Source organism: Anabas testudineus, chromosome 5, assembly GCF_900324465.2.
Source record: "Anabas testudineus chromosome 5, fAnaTes1.2, whole genome shotgun sequence".
Classification (NCBI taxonomy): domain Eukaryota; kingdom Metazoa; phylum Chordata; class Actinopteri; order Anabantiformes; family Anabantidae; genus Anabas; species Anabas testudineus.
Window position 1 is genome coordinate 15,982,858 of NC_046614.1, and position 21,058 is coordinate 16,003,915.

At 39.2% G+C, this 21,058-nt stretch overlaps 1 protein-coding gene across 7 annotated transcripts in view; it reads left to right on the top strand.

Annotated features, from left to right (window-relative positions):
- The window catches only part of kcnab2a (potassium voltage-gated channel, shaker-related subfamily, beta member 2 a), a 69,850-nt gene that overhangs the window by 13,236 nt on the left and 35,556 nt on the right, over nucleotides 1–21,058 (top strand). For 4 of the 7 annotated variants that reach the window (XM_026347300.1, XM_026347301.1, XM_026347304.1 and 1 more), the window contains exons 2-3: nucleotides 13,329–13,489; nucleotides 15,319–15,360. In XM_026347300.1, coding sequence (XP_026203085.1) covers nucleotides 13,413–13,489; nucleotides 15,319–15,360 — 119 coding nt within the window. In that variant the 5' untranslated portion in view covers nucleotides 13,329–13,412. Of the gene's footprint in view, nucleotides 1–4,556; nucleotides 4,578–9,176; nucleotides 9,197–13,328; nucleotides 13,490–15,318; nucleotides 15,361–21,058 lie in introns of those variants that run through there. The other 3 variants (XM_026347303.1, XM_026347305.1, XM_026347306.1) reach the window with 3 other exon arrangements.

Genomic DNA, 21,058 nt, shown 5'->3' on the forward strand with positions numbered 1-21,058 from the left:
TTTTTTTTTTTAAGGCAGAGGTGTTTATAGAGCAATGCTGTCTTCTTTTTAAACCAAAGTGTGACTGAAAATTTAAATGGAACTAACACAAAACTGCTTCATAGAAATCTAAATATCTCCTTTTCACTGCAGATTTCTTTATTCAGACATTTTGTGTTGTGTATCAGCTTTTTCTCTCTCTACTTGTTTTTTCTCTCCCCCCTGCACTGTCACCCTGCAGCTACACAAACACAGCAAGAAAGAAATAAGAAAGTTAGAAACCAGCATTCACTATACAGTTAAAATCTGGCAGCCATGATTCCTAATAAGTCTGAGATGGAGCAGAAATCAGATTGTATATGCAGATTTCCTGTAACCTGGTTACTTAAGTGCATGTAAATGCAGTTGAAGACAATAGCTAACTGGAAAAGAAGAATCGAAAATGCCCTGTATTTAGTTTGCGCTGAACACTGCTGCCTTGTTCAAAAAACAAAACTGACTTCAGGTAAAGCTGTAGTTACAGTGATTCTCTCCTCCTTCTGATGTCATCACTCACTGATGTCAGTCATAAATTTCAAATGTGCTTAAAAATATTTTTAAGAACAAGTAGCAGCAAGGATCTTAAGACTGGAATTTTTACACAGCACACACTTAATGATTTTTTTTTTGCCGACTGGCACTGACCCAGCCCAGCAAGGTCTGACCAGTCATCATGACCAAATCACATTATATACAATTGGGTGTACAATTGTAAAGTGTGTGCAGGTCTTTACACTAAACAGTTTGTCTGCCTTTCTGAGAAACTGTTGATGTGGACTGTAAGTTTTACTTCTGAGCACCACCATTATGTCTTCAAATTTTTACATGACTGGGTTTGTTGAGGAAACCTTTATATATATTTCATAATTAAAAACAGAAATTATTATTATTAGGATTCATATTATTATTGTTGATTTACATTTGAAATAACACAGTGACACTTTTTCAGAGACACTTTTTCAGAGACAGATACAACTTTAACTGGAAGGTTCCATTTAAAACCTGTCTCTGGCAGGTATTTACCCTTGTAGGCAGCTAGCAGTCACAAAGGTCAGCCATAAGTGTAAACTGTCTCTTTAGGTGCTGTGGTACGTTAGAATTGAAACACTTATCTGCTGTGTAATAGTTTCCCAATGACACAAAAAATTGAGGCTGACTATTTGAATCAGGAATTTTGACTTTTGCTTGCTTTTAGTCCTCATACAGTTACCTCACTTGTACCTCACTACCTAGCAGACCTCACTTGTAATACACTGGGTTAGGACCACCTTTTCCTCCAGGACAGATTGAGTCATGGATTAATTAAGGTGCTGGAAACACTCTCTGGTCTCCATCTGACTCGAATGCATCACAACTGCAAATGTAGTGGCATGTTAACATAGCAAACCACCTCCTCCCAAAGCTGTGATGTACAGAATGTAAGCTGAAGAAAACATTGACCTGCAGAAGGTGGCCAACCCACAGGTTTATCTTTAATCAGTAATGTTTATGTAAGCACTGCCATTCAGGCTCATTTGACACTAAGGGGTCTAATGCTTGCTTACAATATATTTCCACCCACCAAGGCCACCATGGGTGAGACCAGGCAGAAGGGATATGTGCTGCTGATGCCAAATTATGTCCCTGTCATTAACAAGTCACACCACAACCAGGAAACTGTTAAACAGGTTGACGTTTTTCCACTCTTTGATTACCCAGGCTTTGGTGCTGATGTATACTCTGTAGCGCAAGTTTTCATTCCTGTTGAACTGACACAAATAATAGCATCATGATCTTGTACAGATGAAACATGTGCTCATCACTGAGATATATGCCCTATGTCCTTTTTCATTTCACTCTTCTTTTAAGCAGTGTTGTATTTAAGGCACATAAGCTATACAGTTTAGTTTGAATAGGTTTTGGTGTGAGTTAACAGACTGTAGACAGAAACAATTGCACAGTTTCTACTAGTTGTTGACAGATTGATTGGTGGGCCAATTAATCTGGTCAATCTTGGACATTTTAATTAATCTGCACAGGCTAATGTCTGCACTCGTCCTGGCAGATTACTACAAATTGTTTGCAAACACATCTGCAGCCTACACTGGGAGCATTTGGGGGCAACTGTGGATCAGTTTGTAGTGCAGTTGTCAGTGAACCCCAGGTGGTGCGATTCCCAGTTCTCGATTCCTGGCCACATGTCTGAACCCTAAACTTTTGGCGCCTTAAAAGCAGATGCCTGTTTACCTGAATGATCTTGAATCACTTGATCAACTTGCATTACTTGTTTTACAAATTATACATTTTCATCAGTTAGTTTTCAGGTGATCAGAAAATAAGAATTAATAGATAATAAATTCTATAACATATATGCTCAAAAATTTCACAAAAGCAATATTCAATATGGTGAGTAGTTTACCACTAAATAGGGATGTCCTAATGTATGTAATGGAAAAAATATATTGTGAGAGTATTTTTGGCTATATCGCCCAGCACTATTAAAATAATCATGAGAAGAATAGTAACAGCTGACAAATGTACACATTGAATGTTAACCGCTGCTAGCAGTATTTCACATCTTCACAGTCCTACACACTGCCTGCTGTTAGCCTCACAGTTTACCAAAGTTAATGTAACAGTACAGATGGCACGGAAATTCACAGTAACACCTGGACACATTGCACTGACAGGATCAAAACAAGCACTATTACCTTAATACACATGGAAGCCCTTTGTTCTCGGAGCAAAGCTGCTATTGCTTCAGGGTCACAGAAATAAGTTTGTAAACAAACACTTGAATTACTACAAAAATTGTTTGTGACACAGACCATGGGCTGGCTAACGGCATACATGTGGACATGAATAAACAGCATGACATTAACCCTTTATGCCCCCGGAAACCTGGAGCTATTGTCACGCTTGACTGTGCAAGCACTAAGGGTTTGTCTAGGTAGGCTCATGTGAAGTGTTGTACAGAAAAAGTATGGGGGAGATGGACAGTCTTCCTTCTATCTTTTCTTACAGAAACTGAAATAACTACTATGTTAAAGCATGCTTAGATGGATCCATACACTACTATACAGTCACTCTGTCAGCCATTAAGTTTGTCCTACTTTAGAGCGAAGCCTTAGTGTATTTTATGTTTACTGCTTACAGCTTCTGTGTTGGTATTCAGATTCAATTTCAAAAAACAAGCCAGAAACCAGCTCTCTGAGATACAAGCATTTTATGTTTACAATAGATCTGTTCAGTCATGACATGTAGAGTAATTTTACTGAGCAATTAGTAGCATTGCCCTCTGGAGTCACAAAGATAAGTGATAAATGTTTCTTCTCTGGAGCCACTATTAGAAGCAGCCTTTTATTATAAAAGAGCAGCTGCTTAAGTGTTATGTGTGTGTGTGGAAAGTGACTCTGCCAAGTCATCCATGAGTGAGTCAGATCTGCTCACATGTATGTGATCAGAAGAATGGAAACCTTTGCACTCTATGCTTCCTACTTGCACAGAGCAGCTTTCATCTGTAGGCTGCATCTCGTCCTGGGGTTACAGTGATGGCTAAAGGAGGACGTAACACTGCAGACCATCACTGTCTCACAGCTGATAACCACATTAAAGGTTGCAACCTGCCTCAGTTGGCATTTAAGGTCTGTGTGAATCACACATACTATGTCAGACAGGCAGATTGCCTGTGCTCCACAAATCTTCAGGGTTGTACTACCATTCAAAGGCACAGTAAGGAGCCCAGCTGGAGTTGAATAGTCTTAATTGTCTCTGTGTCTGCCAGCGTTTTTGTATTTGTCTGTTGTTTCTTGCCATTAGGATGTCCCAAGCACCAAGCCACATCCTTTATATTAGTTATTTACGCTTTCTATTTAGGCTATACAAAACAAGAAATGAGGGGGGCGTGGTTTATTGCTGTTCAAGTAAACTATTACATGTGAAAATGGACATCCTGCCATGGAGAGACAGTCAGTTCTGCTCCGCATTTGTCAGCTAAGCTGATGCATTCTGTTAACTCAGATAACCACAGATGATAACAATAATAATAATAATAATAATAATAATAATAATAATTGATACTTTAATAATCGTCTTGGGGAAATTCTTCGTGGACAGACTGACAACTTGAGGCTTTGGTTCAGTGTCTTTTCCAGGGCATAAGGAAGGAATAGATACTGCCAACTGCCCTACCAACTGAGCCACAGTTGGCCCCAAAACAGATACCAATATTTCGAACTTGGTAAAGTAAAATAAATTATTGATTGATTTTAAAAATATCAGTATTTATATAATCTTAGAAACATACATAAATAATGCAGTGCTGGCATCTATAAAAAGTACGTGAAAAAATACTGGAATAACAGCTAACTGCATGAAGGACATACATCCGAAACACGAGTACTTATGTGGGTGTTAACTTACCAGCACACAGAAATAATCGATGTACAACAAACCTGTTATGTGCTCATGCCTAGTCACATGGACAGTATGTTCTTTGTGTGACTTGTATTGGTCATCCTTGTCAACATTACCACACTGAGTGGGCAAAGTAACATGGACTATGTGAGTGAAGTGTGTGGGTGAGTGGGTGTTTATACTGTATGTGTAATTTGAAAGTTTGTCACCAGTTTAATTATGTGATACTGTGGCAGCCCATGTTTGGGATACTGTAGTAGAGTGGGCAGAAGTAAAGGATTTTGGGATGCAAACTTGTTTGAACACAGAGACACTTTTATTCATTGAGTGACTTGCCAATTAATGTTCATTAGTGGCAGCAAGAATACCTAACACAAGAGAAATGCAGCTATTGGCATTGAATAACAATGAAAAAACTACTAGATGCATCTTTGTGTGCTACCTTTTGCCAGTGAAATAGTGTCAGAATTTAGCACATTTCACTGACCTCAGTGTCTGAACTACCAGTCTCTCTCCAGTGTGTCTAAATTATTTTTGGCTTCCACAAACTAATATTCACTTTCCTATATAACAGAATTTTGAACTGTAGAGCCCAGCTGTAAAAAAAGGGCAGAGTTTCAACACCAGTAGGTTTGTTGCTTCTTTTCACCACAATTTTGTGGTGTCCTGGTTAGGACATCTAAATACGACATTAATCAGGTGCAAAACCTTTATCGCGGATTATTTTGCAGTTGAATAGTATATAGATATGTATAGATCCAGAGCTGTACATGCTGTCATGCCAGTGCTTAGACACATTTTTTTCGTAGACAAATAATTTTGCCTTTTTAGATGGGACAATTTTAGAGAGCAACCAAATGAGAGAGGAGGGGTGACGAGCAACAAAGCCAGGGGATGTTGTGATCACATAGACAGGTTCTCAAAAACCTCTCGGCACAAGATATAATGTATAATCAACACATTTAAATAGAAACTTGAAATGTAAAACACAATGATGCTGTCAGTGTTCTTTGCTTGAGGGTGAACAGAAGCTAGGCTACATCACAGTTGAGAGTGGGGTACTTTCCTTCCTGTGCAATGCTCAACCATGCTAACACCATGGCAGGACTTGAAATGAAATGTGTGAAAGCACATTTGCGGCAGTATGAAAAGTAAAACTAAGTGCAAGATAATACCATGGAAACATCACCTCCTTCTTACACGTTCACAGCAAGTTCTTCAGTGACCTTGCACTGGTTGGAGTGGCACACAGAGGAATAGGAAAAGCATGTCTTGTTTCAGTAAAGTGACAGCAGGATGCTGCACGGAGACCATCCTATTACTTAAAGGTCACAGGGTTCAGGGTTGATGTTTGCGAGACAAACCAAACCCCTCTTGTTGCTTTGGGAAACAATGTCAAATACAACTAAAAAAATATATAGATAAAAAATATACAGCATTGTCCGTACGTGTTCTTTTTTTTTTGATTCTGTTGTGATACAGTCCTATCTCTAAACTTACAGAAAGCAGTTTTGGTATATTGATGTTTCCAGTGGTTTAGCTTGTTGTACTGTTAATAGCTAAAGAAAGCAAAACATTCTTATTAGCGATGTAATCATAGATTTTCTAAAACGTATTGCAGATTTGAGTCACAATGTGGCATTGAAAACATGTTGTTCCTGAGACGACGCTTTTTTAATCGTTACTCACTGTACCGTTATACATCTCCTAACATGAACTGTCATTAAAACAGCTTGTGAAACTTGTGGAAGCCTTTAAGGGTGCTTGTCACCAGTCAACTGACTTGTATTAACACAGGACATGAGAGGAACCACAGCGGGAGAGGTGATGCATAGCACTGTTGTCCTGCAGTATAGGACCAGCCTGCACTCTAGCATCTTCTCAGGTTTTTCCCCACAATGTTTACTCAACTGCAGTTTTCTCTTTTTTACTATCCTCCGCCTTATCGCCTTGTCTTATTTCAGGTGTTTTTTTTTTTCTCTCTCATGCATTTCAGAATGTGTGTGTTGGTTGCTAGTGACTGCAGACTGCTTCTCTTGGGGCCGTTCGGTCTGCTCAAAGAGCCGCCAGCCACTTGCTGCATTTGTGCCAGATTTCATTAGGAACTCTGGACCATACTCTCAATGTTTTCCCTGTCAGTTAGGAACAGCTTCCATCAGAGTGACATGGTAGCACCCTGAGGGAAAAGACTGAATCCTGTGTGGCTGGAGAAAGGATTACTAGAGGTATCAGGGGTTGTATATGAATACAGTAGGATGATGCATAAAAACCTTATGAATTAATGAACAGTCTATTTAAATGATCAGTGCAATTGTATAAATAGAAGCTGGTGAAGCTGAATATTGGTACTGGCTCTCTGCCATCTGCACACACTCCACAGACTCTGTAGCCGATAACACATAAGCTAAATCTAGCAGATAACTTAAATACCATCACCATCTATAACGTCTGTGTTTATTGTTGCATTAAGCCAGAAATATCCCCAACAAACATGTTTTAGTACCCTACCCTGGTCAGATGGGGACCAGGTCTGTGTGCATTGCACAAGTTAATCTGTGTGTTGTGTAGAATTAAACTAGAGTTATAGTTTAGAATATAGTTTTTACTGATCTGATCTGCTTCTTGATCCTACCTAATGACCTAATGATGATGATCTGAATTTATGGTCTACCCCTTTTTTTCTTTTACAGTCTCACCTTGAATCCTGTAATGCCTTGCAAAACAATTTATATGACACCACATGCTGCTGGGCTTATTGGGTGTTTACTGTAAAATGTGTTTATGGCCTCTGCTACTCTGTGTCCCTCTGCCCAGTTATGTTTTATATCAACTTAAAGCTCTCTGCTCACCTATGCAGAACTAAATATTGAACTATTTTGTACAGCCTGCTCATGCCCATGTGTCATTATGTGTGCAGTGATGCAAATAGCACTGGTATGTAGTACTTGAACAAGGATAGAAAATAGGGCAGATTATGCATGGTGAGAAGATGTCAGGACTCTGTATAGTAAAGCAAAATATGTGAGATGTACTGTATTTCCATTCTTCAGTTTTTAATCACTGACACTTATGACTTAAACAAGCATTCAACCCAAGGCAGGAGGACAGATAATCCATTTAAACATATTGGTACTTTAAAGTGCAAAGCGTTAGTTAACATTAGCTTAACATAATTTAGCACTTGGTGAAAACATTAGCACCATGGTTAAAACTAAAGCTCCTCAGTCTTTTTTCACTGGACTGTTACAGTTCATAAAACATACACAGCATGCATTGATTTGAGATTTGATGATTGCCTTGATTTGAGACCAAAACACTTTCTAAAGTCATAGAATCATGATCTCTCCAAATCTATTGCTTTAGCTTTTTAATTCTTTCTAGATTTGTATTGTTTTGTCTTTGTCTGTGTTGTGCAGATAGAGCTGGGATGGACCCAGAAGAAGAGAGAGATGGTTTCATATTTCTACTGCAGTGTGCAGCTCGATGCTCCTGGTTCACTGCAGCATGTTCTCTGCCTGCAGTGCTACTGTAGCAAAGGCTTCATTTGAGCTTCACAGTTCCAAGTTTACTCTATAGTCTCTTGCCGATTAGCTTGTAAGACTCTAGTAGTAGCCTCTGTAGGGATATGGTGTTAAAAAATGTTAACTGGTGACAAACCAGGTTTTCACCAGTTTTCTAAACAGTTTTTACAGTAAGTAGAATGACATATAGGCAGAGTACTTCATTAATCTTCATGCCGTCAGTGAGACAGACAACCTGAAACTATACTTTATATATCATAATGATTAATGATTGATTGATCGAAGAAAATTGCCCAGTCATGATTTTGTCCTATTTCTTTAGAGTTGTCTAGAATTTCTGAACAGTTTGATCGTTGTGAGCAAATATTGCATTATCTCACAGAACATTTCAAAATCCATGTGGTTTCCAGACACTGGAAATCATTTAAATAGAGCTGTGATCATGGGTGAGTGTATGTGAGTGCAAATAAATGGCATAGCTATTACAGGAAAAAATACACCAACCATATATAGTAGCAAAAATGGCCCTAATGTAATTGAAATCTTAAGGATTATAACTGCTCTACATTAGACCTTTGCAGCTGACCTCTAATCTATGCAGGGCCAATCACAACAGATGATGGACATGACTTGGGTTTAACTGTAATATGTGGTAAACCTCTGCTTGCAAAACGGCTACAGCTGTCCTAGAATTTAATGATTCCTGACAGCAAAGCTCTAAGTTGTGCTTTTAACTTCTTTTAAGTGGGGGAGGAGGATTTGTATCAGACGTTTGCTATATAAATAGGCTATTTATGCAAATTGCTGTTAGCTTTTTTTCATCTGTTAGCAGCCAGTGACCTGCACTGCTTCTGTAATCAAGGGCTCTCCACAACTTCACAGAGAGGAGACCATTTAAAAAGCCACAAACTATCTTTCTGATGATGACAGAGTAAAGACTCTGTCTGCACTGTTTTTACATCTTTACGTTTTTGACTTTCATCCTTTAATGAATGTCAATGATAAAGAAGACGCGATTCCATCTTAATCTCCTTTGTTGCCCAGCGGAGAACAAGGTTAGATTAGCCTCTCTCTCTCTCTCTCTCTCTGCCTGACTGAACTCCCATGTAGGATATCCCCGGCAGTTCTCGTCTGTTAGCCTGTCTCCCTCTTCCGCAGCCATCTGCTTGGATCCGTGTATGTTTTCTGCAGCTGCCAACATACTACACAACACTGTGCTGCGCTTTCCAGGCCAACACTGCCTGCCTGCTTGCATTGCTCACGTAAGTCTTGTCTCAAGAGGGAATTCACTCAGGCTGGGTGTAGGTGGATTTATGGATAGAGAGGATGAAGAGCAGCCTTTTGTGACTCAATTTTACATTTGTTTGTAAGAGACTGAGGTGTATGAAACAAGCTTAAAAGAAGCTTGTCTCATAGAGAGATGTGTATTTTTCATGACTTCAGCTTGTCAGCATAAGAAGACACCATACATCTGGTCTTTCTTTACTGAGCATGGCTTCTGTCCAGCTATGATATAGTTTACACAACCCAAACATTTTAGATATCGAGCCCTTAAATTAAGTGTGGGGCAGCAACAATAATTATTTACCCTACCAATCTGACTAATCCATGAATTGACTGAGAGGGTTAAAGGTAATATGTTTGAAAAATGTTTTTGTGATATATAATGTTAAATAATGCAGTTAACTCAAGTACTGTGCTGCTGTCTGAGCAGGCATAAAATATCTATACGTAAAATTGTTATTGTATTAATATTTGAAAAAAACGACAACAGCCTCAGTACTAAAACACTAAAATATGTGCAAAAGCTCAAAGTCGCAAAATTAGTGTCAACTGAAAACTAATCCTGGTTATAAATGTATAAAAGCTGCAGCCGTACAAACTATTGGGCATCTCACGTGGAATACAGATGTATGCATCATAACAAAAGATTGGGGTCAAAGAGCAGATATTGTATTTCTCTCTCTTTTTATTTAGACAAATAAATAAAACGGTGCATGTCCCTGTGTGGTGTAATGCAGTGAAACAATTTGAAATGATGTGTCAGCATACACTTTGAAAACATATAACTCTTGATGTTTCAGGCCATGTTGAGATCAACAATAACACTGCATAAAATGTGCACCATTAAGTTCATTTGAATGCTCATCAGGCACCTAGTATGACATGGTAGATGAATTCCTCTTCCTATCATCAAGTTTCAAAACTGTACTTGTGCTATGTTAAAATAAATAAAGAGGATATGACAATATCATACCATTTGGCAATGGTATGTGTTGTTTGGAAGATAATAGACTTTCTTTTTAATAGACTTATCTTTTTAGTTTTTAATGTAAAATATATTTGCGTCTGGGTGTTCACTGTGTTGTCATGTAAAGACATTTACATTGTGGTTGAACATAGGGAGAAGGAAAGTCATTCCTCTTCCCACTTTTCTTTGTACTTCCCGTCTCTCCATCTGCAGTTTTAATCTGCAAAGTGCACCTTGGCCCATTAGTGCAGTAAATCTGAGCCCTCTAACTTGAGCCAGAACCAGTCTGTAGTGTACCGCATTGCTGCAGTCAGCAGCAGCAGCAACCTCTCAAACTGCAGCTCACTACAGGCATTTCAGCAAGACTGGTGCATTGCTCTACAATGTGCTACATCCAGTGATCAGGTGTAAACATAAATGTTTTATGCAGCGTCTAAATAGGTTAAAACAGCTGATAACCTACTAAATTTAACTGCAGAAACGGGAGAAGTAGCCACTGGAGCCAAGAGGCCCCATGTGGTGGTTTTCCTAATTTATGCAAACATGCACTAATTGGACGGGTCAGGTTCCACTCCACTGTTCATTTCAGATACGCTTCACTGTAGGATTTTGGTATTGTGATGTAATGGGGCTGGTATTTGCCATATGTTAAGACTTTGGGTGTAAATCAATCACTTTTATTAACCTGAAATTATGTATTTTGTATGAGTCTAATTGATCAGAGCTACAGTATATTGCATTTCTGCAAATGCCAGAAATGCATTGCAGAAATGCCAGTGTGTACATGAGCCATGTACTGTGGTGTCTAGGTTGTTAAATTCATTGGTGACTTGTGTTTGCATTGGTGTCATGTTCTTTCTTGTGTTAAAACGTAATTGTTTCTCTAAATTCCTGCGGCTAACTTCTTTTATATTTTGACTAATGTTGCAACAGTGGTAATACAGTAATGGTTGCTTAGTTGCTAGTTTGGCCTTCTTGGAAAGCGTTGTTGCCAAATGTATTTGAGGGAACTTAATTGGAAGTTACCATGATGGCTTCCTGTAGTTTACTGTACTTCCTGTAGAATAGAAACAAAATATTATTTGCTTAATGTACTTTACTTAACATCCAACAAATATGTTGTCTCTCCTTTTGAGACTTGCTCGTCTTTATCCCGAACACGTGCTTGATCAACTGTGGTTGTGCACATGACTGAAACCACCAAAATCTATTTTTCTACTTGTTTGCATCTGTCCCTGCTTGTGGTTTTATCACCTTGCAATAATTTTTACATGTACTAGTTTCATTTGTGTCATGATGCAAAAAAAATGCATTTCCAAAAACTCAATTTGCCATTCGCTGTTGAGTGCACTACTTGGTGTATAGACGGAATAGAGAATGAGTGAAGGGGAAGTGATTTTGGGCACAACACACGTTGCAAAAAGCTGGAAGCAAATTCTGCAAGAAAGTATGCTGTCATCATTTTTTATCTAATGCCATGCCTTCTTTTTAATCTGTCAGGCTCATGCTACCATCATCACCTGACAAAAAGGATGACCCATGTCCCATTGTGGTGCGATTGAAATGAGCAAAGAGCGTTAAATGACTCCTTGGGAACATGGGACATCGTATTTGCTTCTTGAGAAATTGATGGGAGGAGAAAGTCACCTTCATGTTATCATTATGATGTCAGTTACGAGCTGTGACTCACGTGAGTGCAGTCACTGGTGAAATAGGGTAGCATGGGCTGCTCATGTCAAAGCTTTGTCAGGGTCACATAGATGCCGCTATCTTCACTTCTTCTACTCCTTCCTCATTTTATTTTACCCACTAAAATAAAACACCACAACTGTTGCACCTATTCTTCCCAGGCCATTGTGTTGACTTGACATATTGATGAGTGTTTAAAATGTGTGCTAAGAGCATCTGTGTGCCCCTAACCATCTACCTAAACCTCACTGATGCCTAGCTCTCTTGCAGTAGCCCTTTTTACAGTAGTGGCCTGCTTCTGGGGCAGACTTTGAATTATTCATAGAATCAAGTCCAAGCTTTAAGCAGTGGATTGGCCACATTTTTCTCTTACAGTATGTACAGTATATAACAGTGAAGCCATAGGTTTATCTGGTAGGATCTTCATATACAGTGTATAGTGTTTTCTGCTTGTTGTCACTCTGACTTTTTATAGCATTTTATAGGAGTGTTTTTTACTGTGTTGTGATGTGGTTATCCTCCTTTTAGAATAGCTAGTTCCTGAAATTATTCCTTTACTAAATTATTCTAAACTGTTATTATAAATATTCACTTAACTTGCAAGCTGAGTGAATCTACAGAGGTAACATTGGTGTGATGGTTTATTCATTCAGATCATGTCCGCAGAATGAGGACATGACTCCATCTAGTGGTTGAGGCTTGTAAAAGTTCTTTTGAAAAAGATCTCAAATGAAAAACTATCAACCTTGAGATTGAAAAAGATATAATAGAAGAATTATTCATAGTTTTAACTTTAAGTGTAGTTTTATTTACAAAGTTAACAAAGATTAAAAAAGACTAGAGAGAATTTTTGACAAACAGGAAACAGTTTAATTGAATCTGAGTATAATCCCCAGTGTGGTAAGTTAATGGACCCCGCTGGGCTGGTTTGTGCTGCATTGTACCACCCCTTCACTTTGCACTGCTGCCTTTACCGAGCAAAGTCTTAGGAGCCACCTTGTTTTAGACCAAGTGACCACTGATCAGTATTGTAGTGGCTTGGGTCATTCCATGCTTATGGAGCTGCCCTGCGCCCACCCACCCATTAACGCTGCTGTTTATTTACTCCTCCGTGTTCCTGACCTCTTGATTAAAATTGCCACAGACAGTTGATGAATCAGATGTTTGTGATGGCCCAACACTGAGTCTGACATGTTTTTTATTTGTGTTAAACAGCATGGCTGTAGCTCTGTGAACTAAGCCCTTTTCTCTCTGTCTCTGAAGAACATCTGAAAATGATGTTTAACTGGCTGAATGGGGGGATTAATTAGCTTTGCATATATGATAGATAGATAGATTTTATATTTATTTTGTGTGTGTGTTGTAATGATGGTTTATAAACAACCATCCTTATAACAAAGATAGATAGATAGATAGATAAAACCGCTGACTCTGATTCCCTCTCCTTCCCATAGGCTGATCAGTGATAGACTGTACCCTCTGGTCCCAGTAAAAGACCATCCCTGGCAGGTTGGCCATACCCCCTCCCTCCTGCCTCCATGTATCCTGAATCTACCACAGACTCTCCTGCTCGCCTCTCCCTTCGACAGACTGGCTCACCTGGCATGATCTACAGGTGAGTTAATGAATGTGTACTGCATGCACAGATGTAACACATTTTTTGTGCATGTGCACCTGTGCCCATGCGCATTTACTGACGTGTCAATTAAGAGACGGTTTTGAAGTTTTACCTAAATTGAGTTTATTCAGTAACCCATCACATTATAATGCTAGTGCTTCTGCACTTTTCAAAAATGTAGCACATTTACAAGATGTATCTGTTTTCTGCAAGTAGCATATATGTGTTGAGAGGTCGGAGGAGAAATTGGGAGACTGTTGAATATTGGGTACAGCATGCAACTCGGAAATAGGCCGAGGTAACTGGACAACATTAAGTTTAGGATTAAGCATAATAATAGACAACTGCTTTGGTTGTGCTGCCTTCGAATGCCTTGATCCAACTGTGTTCACACTGTAGCAGTCCATCATGAGTCTCCCCAGTTCCCTGGTGTAGCGTTATCTGTGATCACTGAAACAAAGCCAAATGTAACTGTAATCTTTAACATATAATACACAGTGATTATCAACTCTGTCTCAGTGTGAATAGCATCATAAACGCTGTTTTTCCACCAATGTACATGGGTGAGTTTCCTAGTAAAAACAACAACAGCTGGTCTCAAAAACGTCACCAAAACTTCAGACCTCTTCTTTCCCAACCCCCCATAACTCCTCACGCCACTCGGTAAGCTCCTCTGTCCTCTGACCCTGTCTCTCGAGGTGGCTTAAAGGAGGTTCAACAATTACATACAAACATATAACAGCATTTTCAGTCATTTTCCTGATTATGTGTTGTTTCCGTGATGGGAGCAGCAGTTTGGATAACTATTGCAGTACAACTGTACAGCTTATGTTGCACTCTGATGTTTCACCAGTATGTGGTGCCAGAGACTCATCAGCTTTGTACCATTACAAATAAACTACTCTCTGCTTTTCCTCAAGCATCTTTATGGCTGTATTTCACATTATGGCCAGATGGGGTGCAACTACCAGCAATATGGTCTATGATACTTCATTAGAGTTTCTGGATTCTTGTCATTTATCAACGTAACTATTAAAATGTCAAAAATGGATTTTGATGCCTTAACTAGGAGGTCTATGACATTTGAGACATTGTATAGCAGCCTACACAGCACATTAGTACCATTCAGAATGCTACTCCACTAGCTCACGTCACAATGTTTCATGCAAGTCACTGCATAATGTCTGCAACCTTTTTTTTTTTTTAATGCATCAACAAACATCAAATGGTGTCGAGTGTTGCTCCCTTTGTGATGGCAGAAATCCAGTTGCATACTCCACACATAGAAAAACAGAAACGTCTATGCTGCATTTTAGCAGCTCTGTAATAAGCATGTTTTTGTTGAGGTACATTTTGGAAATTTACATGTTAGAAGGTGGCTCTTTAAATTATACTTTTCAAGTTACTCCATATGAAAAAATTTAATTGTATGCTAAGTGGGGAGTGTACAGTGTATATGAATTGAATCGGTGACTTTGTTTTGGAATCAATTAATTTAAATAGAGTTCTGGTTGCCTTGCGCTGACCTTTAATTAGCAAAGTTTCCATAAAATATTCTGCGATTTGGTGCTATAGCTGGATGGAGCAGAGAGAAAGAAAGTCAGAAAATGTATGCTAAGACTTTTCAGGTTTTAAAGTTTTGCAATATTAGTGCACAAAACACTTTATTTCTAATGCAGTATTAGATTTTTCCTACTGTATGCTTCTTCTCATTTTTCTCTATCTTTGGTTACAAGCCATCATTTACATTTTTGTCACTGCTAACTTCTTTCCTGCTTTCATTAACCAAAGCTTTCCTTTCTCCTCCTTTCTCCTGCTGTCTTCAGCGCTCGTTATGGGAGCCCCAAACGACAGCTGCAGTTCTACAGGTACTCGTCTTTCGCTGTTTGTTGACACAAAGCAGTGTCTCATTTACATTTTTTTATGTGTATGTGGTATTTTTTATGTGGTGTCTGTGCAGAGTGTATTTTGTAACATTTTTTGTTTCATTATATTCACTACAAAAATCTTGCTGTTCTGTCATTAAAAACGACACATCCATTACTAAACCTCTGCAGCATAGACAACACTTAATATCTACTATTTAGCTGGCAATGCACTATTCAGCCTAAACCTGATAGGGGTGATCATAGATTTTCTTGCAAGGTTGCTTCACAAAACCTTGGAATCAACAATAACTGTCTGAGTTGGATTTCTTTTTTAATGACATAGTGTATTGATCCCCTTGGGGAAATCATGTTTTTTTTTCTTCTTTTTCTCAGCAGTAATATTTGAGAGTGTGCCTAGTGTTGTTCCTGTAAAACTTCACCATTCATCTAAGAACATTTTATGTCAAAGTTCCTTCTCAATGAATTTTTCGTTGTTGCACTCATTGAAATACTGATTAAGATTTTAGATCTAAACTGTCATTGGAGCATATTCTAAGACCTGATTCAAACCGGTGACCCTCCACGTATACATTTGGATTTTTCTTTGTATGAAAAGAAACCAAACCAAAAGGAAAATGCAACAGGTTTAGAAACTCATCAAGTCATTTGGATCAGAGTAAACCATGAACCCTGAAAGACTTGTGGAATAACGGCTATCTAGAAGAGTTTTGAATTATTTTATTTTTCCCCAAATTACCCGAGTTTCCCACATAGTATTATAGCCTTATTATTCAAAAAGTAGGTCCTTGGGAGTTTACTCTGAGCTATGTTCTAAAAGCCACTTTTCATTTTGATTTGTGTTGGATGTACACTTAGAGTGGCATAGCTGTGGCTCACTCCGCCAGAAGTGTGCATTTAGATGGTCAGTCTTTCTGCTGCTTTAGAGTAGGATCATGTTTTACAGGCTCATATTAGGCCTTATTCTGCTGATCCAGTTATAAAAACCCCCTGACTCTGTCGATGTGCTTGTAATGAGCTCACTATCGGACTTTTATCTTGGCGCCTTGCACATTTCTGTCCTTTTAAAGTGCAAACCGCCCCACTATCTTCTCCCCTGGCCTACATGGGGGGGGGGGGATCGATTAAGCCCCCTTCTGCTGTCTATCACTCTGATTGACTGATGCTGGGAAAGGAAGTTTTATTCTTTTTGGTCCTCCAAACATTTTAACACAGAGACTGTAATCCTGCAGAAGTGATGGCTAGATGGTATACTGAGGTGCAAATGAACTACGAAAGTGTTATCTCACAACGATCCGTGTACTACTTTTTCTCATCCTCATCTTGTCTTCACTGTGATCATTATACCATATGTGCATTTAATGAAGTATTATTTTTGTTGTGTTTAGTACTGCTTTATTCTTACTAACATGTCAGTACTGTTTTTTATGTAAGATTCCACCAGTCCAGAGACACTTTACTCGCTCATAATGGCTAATATATTGTCTGAATGCTTTTAGTATAAAATATTTCTGGCTCCTACTATCAAACAGATTTACATTTTTCAGGACACCGAGTCCTTTTGTTAGAGTGGCGACTGTTGACTTTAACCACTATAAGTTTCTATACTCGGTCTATCTAATTGAAATTAGGGGAAAACATGAAAGGATCCATTAGATGTGTTATAGGCATATGTCCAGTTTGGCATTGTTATAGCTTATGTGAATTTTCAGTTCTTAGAATCCACAGATGCAAAAATATGATTTTAGTGAACATGGTTTAGTCTAGTTACTATCTGATTAGAAAACCGCAGCAGGATCTAGGCAGGGATGGAAGTTGCATATACAGTTATAATAACCAACCTAATGCTGTAGTTTATGTGCAGTTGAGAATTAGCAGCATACACAACCATGTCTGCTACTGTCATTATCACATTGTCACAATGTTATGTGCAAAAGGAGTTGTTTTTAAGAAAAATGTATATACTGTAGAACAGGAGGTGTCATAAATTCTCATTGTCTTCAGTAGCATCACTGGTCTCATATCTCATATCTCACCTCACAGACACAGTAGCTAATTGTAGAAGATAAATTATACGTAACTAAACAGAAAGTGGTGTTGTAACTCTCATCTGAGCTCGGGTTCTATAAATGGAATTATTTAAGTGGCATTGTATTTAAATAGTTTTTGCATTTTTGAGGCCACACAAAAACATACACACCAAAGTACTACTACTAGTTGTAGGCAGTGACGTGCTTTACAGATTTTAGTGTATGTTTGCTGAGACGTGATGTGGATTCTAATACTGCCAACAATATCTGAAATCAGTACTTGTTGTTACCACTATAATCATATAAATTAGAGATTGGAAGAATCCATTAAAGTTGCCATTTATTTTCAGAAGTGAATTTCGACCCACTATGTAAGTGGGATTCTCTCGTGTGTTTGACCATTTTGTGTTTTAAGACCATTATTATGTGACCCACTCTCACTCTGATCCTGACCTTGACCTGAGCACAAGGCAGCGTTGATGCTTAACTGATGTAGTTTTCATAATGCATTGGTAAGAGAGCACTTGAACATGCAGGTCACTTTTCTTTTTTGGTGTGTGTGTAAATGTACAATATGTTTGCTCGACATTGTGTGTGTGTGTTTCATGCACACACAACACTGCAGTGCTCATTATTGTCCAGCTCTTAGTATTCTTTCCTGTGGAACAACAATCAGAGGCTTTTAGTGCAAAAGCTTTGGTGAATAATTCAGGGCTGATATTATTTGCTGCGGTTAGCAGAAACAAGACAGGCCACTAAATGACATAAATGGATTTCTTCCATGAGTTCTTGCAGGGAGGGGAGGAGGAGAGGTGTTGGTTGTGATGATAGAGTATGGTCCAAGTGGTGAGGGGAGGGAAGAGATGCACTCTCATATTCACTAATTGGTTTAGACGTTTCCTAGTAAGACACTCCCAGTTTGGGAGGACCCGCTTCATTGCTGTCTGCAGTGTGTGTTTATAAGAGCAGACTAGCACCCCACAACTTTGCTCATGAGCCGACCCCCAAGAAATCAGGTGAGTTTGGGGAAAGATTTACACACATTACTACATCACAAGTCTGTATGCGTGTGTGCTTGTGTACTTTGGTGCGTATGTTTTGTGTGTGACGGGCTGGCAGAGTAAAGAGTCTGTCTGTGGATGTGTGGATGCATGCTGCCAAGCTTAAAGTCTCCTCCTTTTATTCACATGTTCTGACTCTATGCGACAAAAGCTGTTTCAGAGGACTTTGAGATCTGAAATTAGTAGTGAATTTGGGATGTGAGATGTGATGTCGCGTCATGCCGTCAATGGTTTGGAGAAAATATTTATTTCATGTTAGATTATTAATATTGTCTGTATTATGTACAGTTTTCACCATGTGTTATTTTATTACCACTTAAAAATAGTCATTGTAAGAAAAGGTTTGTTGCAATTGTTGGAAGCTGTGTGACTTGTGTTGCATAGAGGCAAAGAATTTACCACTTAAGTGATGTTGGTCAATAGATTTTAAAGCATCAGTACAGTTTAGACAAATCAGCAGTACACATTTATTGTTATTCTTGTGTGCTTACAAAGAAGACATTGTGCATTGTGACTTGGAGAGAAAGTAATTTATGTTCTGGATGCAGATTAAATTGTGTTTATTAAAATGTTAGTGTACATTTAATGTACATTGAAATTGATCTATTCTATCATTATGTGGTGTGCTAATATTAAATGAAAATGGAGTATGTTATAACAAGCATGGAGTCTTTTCTGGTTAAGCTATACTTTGTGCGTGTGTGTGTGTATGTGAGGTCTTTTTTCTAATTTTCTATTTTCTACATAGTGAGGACAAAAAAAAAAAAAAGAAAAATTTTCCTTACAGAGTGAGGACATTTTTGTTTTGTGGGGCCACCATGGGAGTTCAGAAAAGGTTTTAGGTTTAAGGTTAAAATTATGTCGAATAGATTTTTAAATAACACTGTTCTACACATCAGAGAATTATATATGAATAGCATGTTGTTATAAAATAACCGCTTTCACTTAAGAAAGTTTTAGATTTAGTGTGTATGGCATTAAGCTGCACTTCTACTGATGGTGGAAGTAGCACAGTGCTGCCCTCCACTGATTCAATTCAGTACAGCACTGTTTAAAATACTGAATTGTAGAGGAAAAAAATAACTACGGCCAAAACAAGTCTGAATTCAACTGAAGATTCCTACTTTTTCAAAAGGAAAGCATAATTAGTAAAGCTCCCTAACTGGAGATGTGAACCTTGTTGCAGTGTAGAGAGTGCATATTAGTTGGTTTGACATTTTTTGAGCCCTTTGATACCTTTTTTGTAAGATTTACAATAAATTATGGACTACTCTCATAATGTTGTGTTGACTGTCTCTGATTTAGTTTCAGAACTGAGACTAGGATATATATCCCCTCCTGTTGCTTGATGCATGTTTGAATGTTTCCCCTTTTGCAAATAGCACGTGCCCTTCTTGGTCCTGCTCCTTAATCACCCGAATGCTCCCTATCAGTGTAACCCTGCCATCCTGTACCTGTCGGGGGGTGGTGGTGCTGGGCTATGTTGTGCGACTCTGATTACAGGATGCATGACCGTGTGCTGCCCCAAGCAGTAGAGCTGTTTTTTTTATGGGAGCAGGTGCTATTTAAGGAGGAGGCTGTGCCCTGCTGCCTCCTCGCTCTGTCAGTGTCCCTACTTTATTCTTCACTGCACGGGTCGTCTCAGCATCACAAGGAGGAGGAGGAGGAGGGGGCGGGGGCATGTTTGCGGGAGGGTACGCTGGGGGCCCCCGGGGGCCTCCCGGCAGGCGCCAGTCCAGTTACTTTCCTCCTGAAAACCTGCAGATCCCAAAACCGGCAGCGCCAGGTAGCGGTGTTCGGAAGAGCAGCAGCAGTGGCAGCGGCAAGATGCTGTCTATGTCATACAGCGAAAGCATCCGGAGCGGGATCAACCGCTACCACTCGGACCAGGGGCTAAATCAGCCACCAGCGAGGCCCACTGACCAGGGTGAGCTGCAGAGACTGCGGGAACAGAGAGTTGCTGCTCAGATTAAGAACATGGAAGACTTCCTGAAGATGAATGGCCTGGCCCTGGAGGAGTGTGTGTCCTATCAGACAGGCATGAAGTACAGGTAAGAGAGGGGAGAGGCTAAACAGGGACTCAGATACTGCAGGGATCCAGACAGTAGTGGTCGTTGAAAATCAGCAGGTGCCGGCAGCTTTCTGGTCAAGGGAGGTGAGGCACGTGACGTTTCATTGAAGAGGTGTGAGTTGATGTGTAGTGGTTATTGCACTGGCTTGGAAAATCACTATTGTGTACTTTTGATTGAAGTTTATTTAGATAAATGATCTTCATAAATGATCATCAGAAACGCATTTGGATTTACAAACCTCTTTCTCTGGCTCTACTTACTTTGTCCTCTGGTCAGACTGCACTCAAAGGTACTGGGGCTCAGGTTTTATTTTAATCATCTAGGTCGGTGGCATATTTGCCCACCTACATGGGAAGGGCAGACTGCTCCATAAGGAGTTATCTGGCCCCTTAAAATCTCACTCAGACTTATCTTTTTCCCCTCGATCATATAGATATTCTCCCTTCCTCTTCGGCTATGCTTTTCTAATTATTTCATAGCTAATTCTGGCCTATAAAGACAAACCTAAATAACTTCT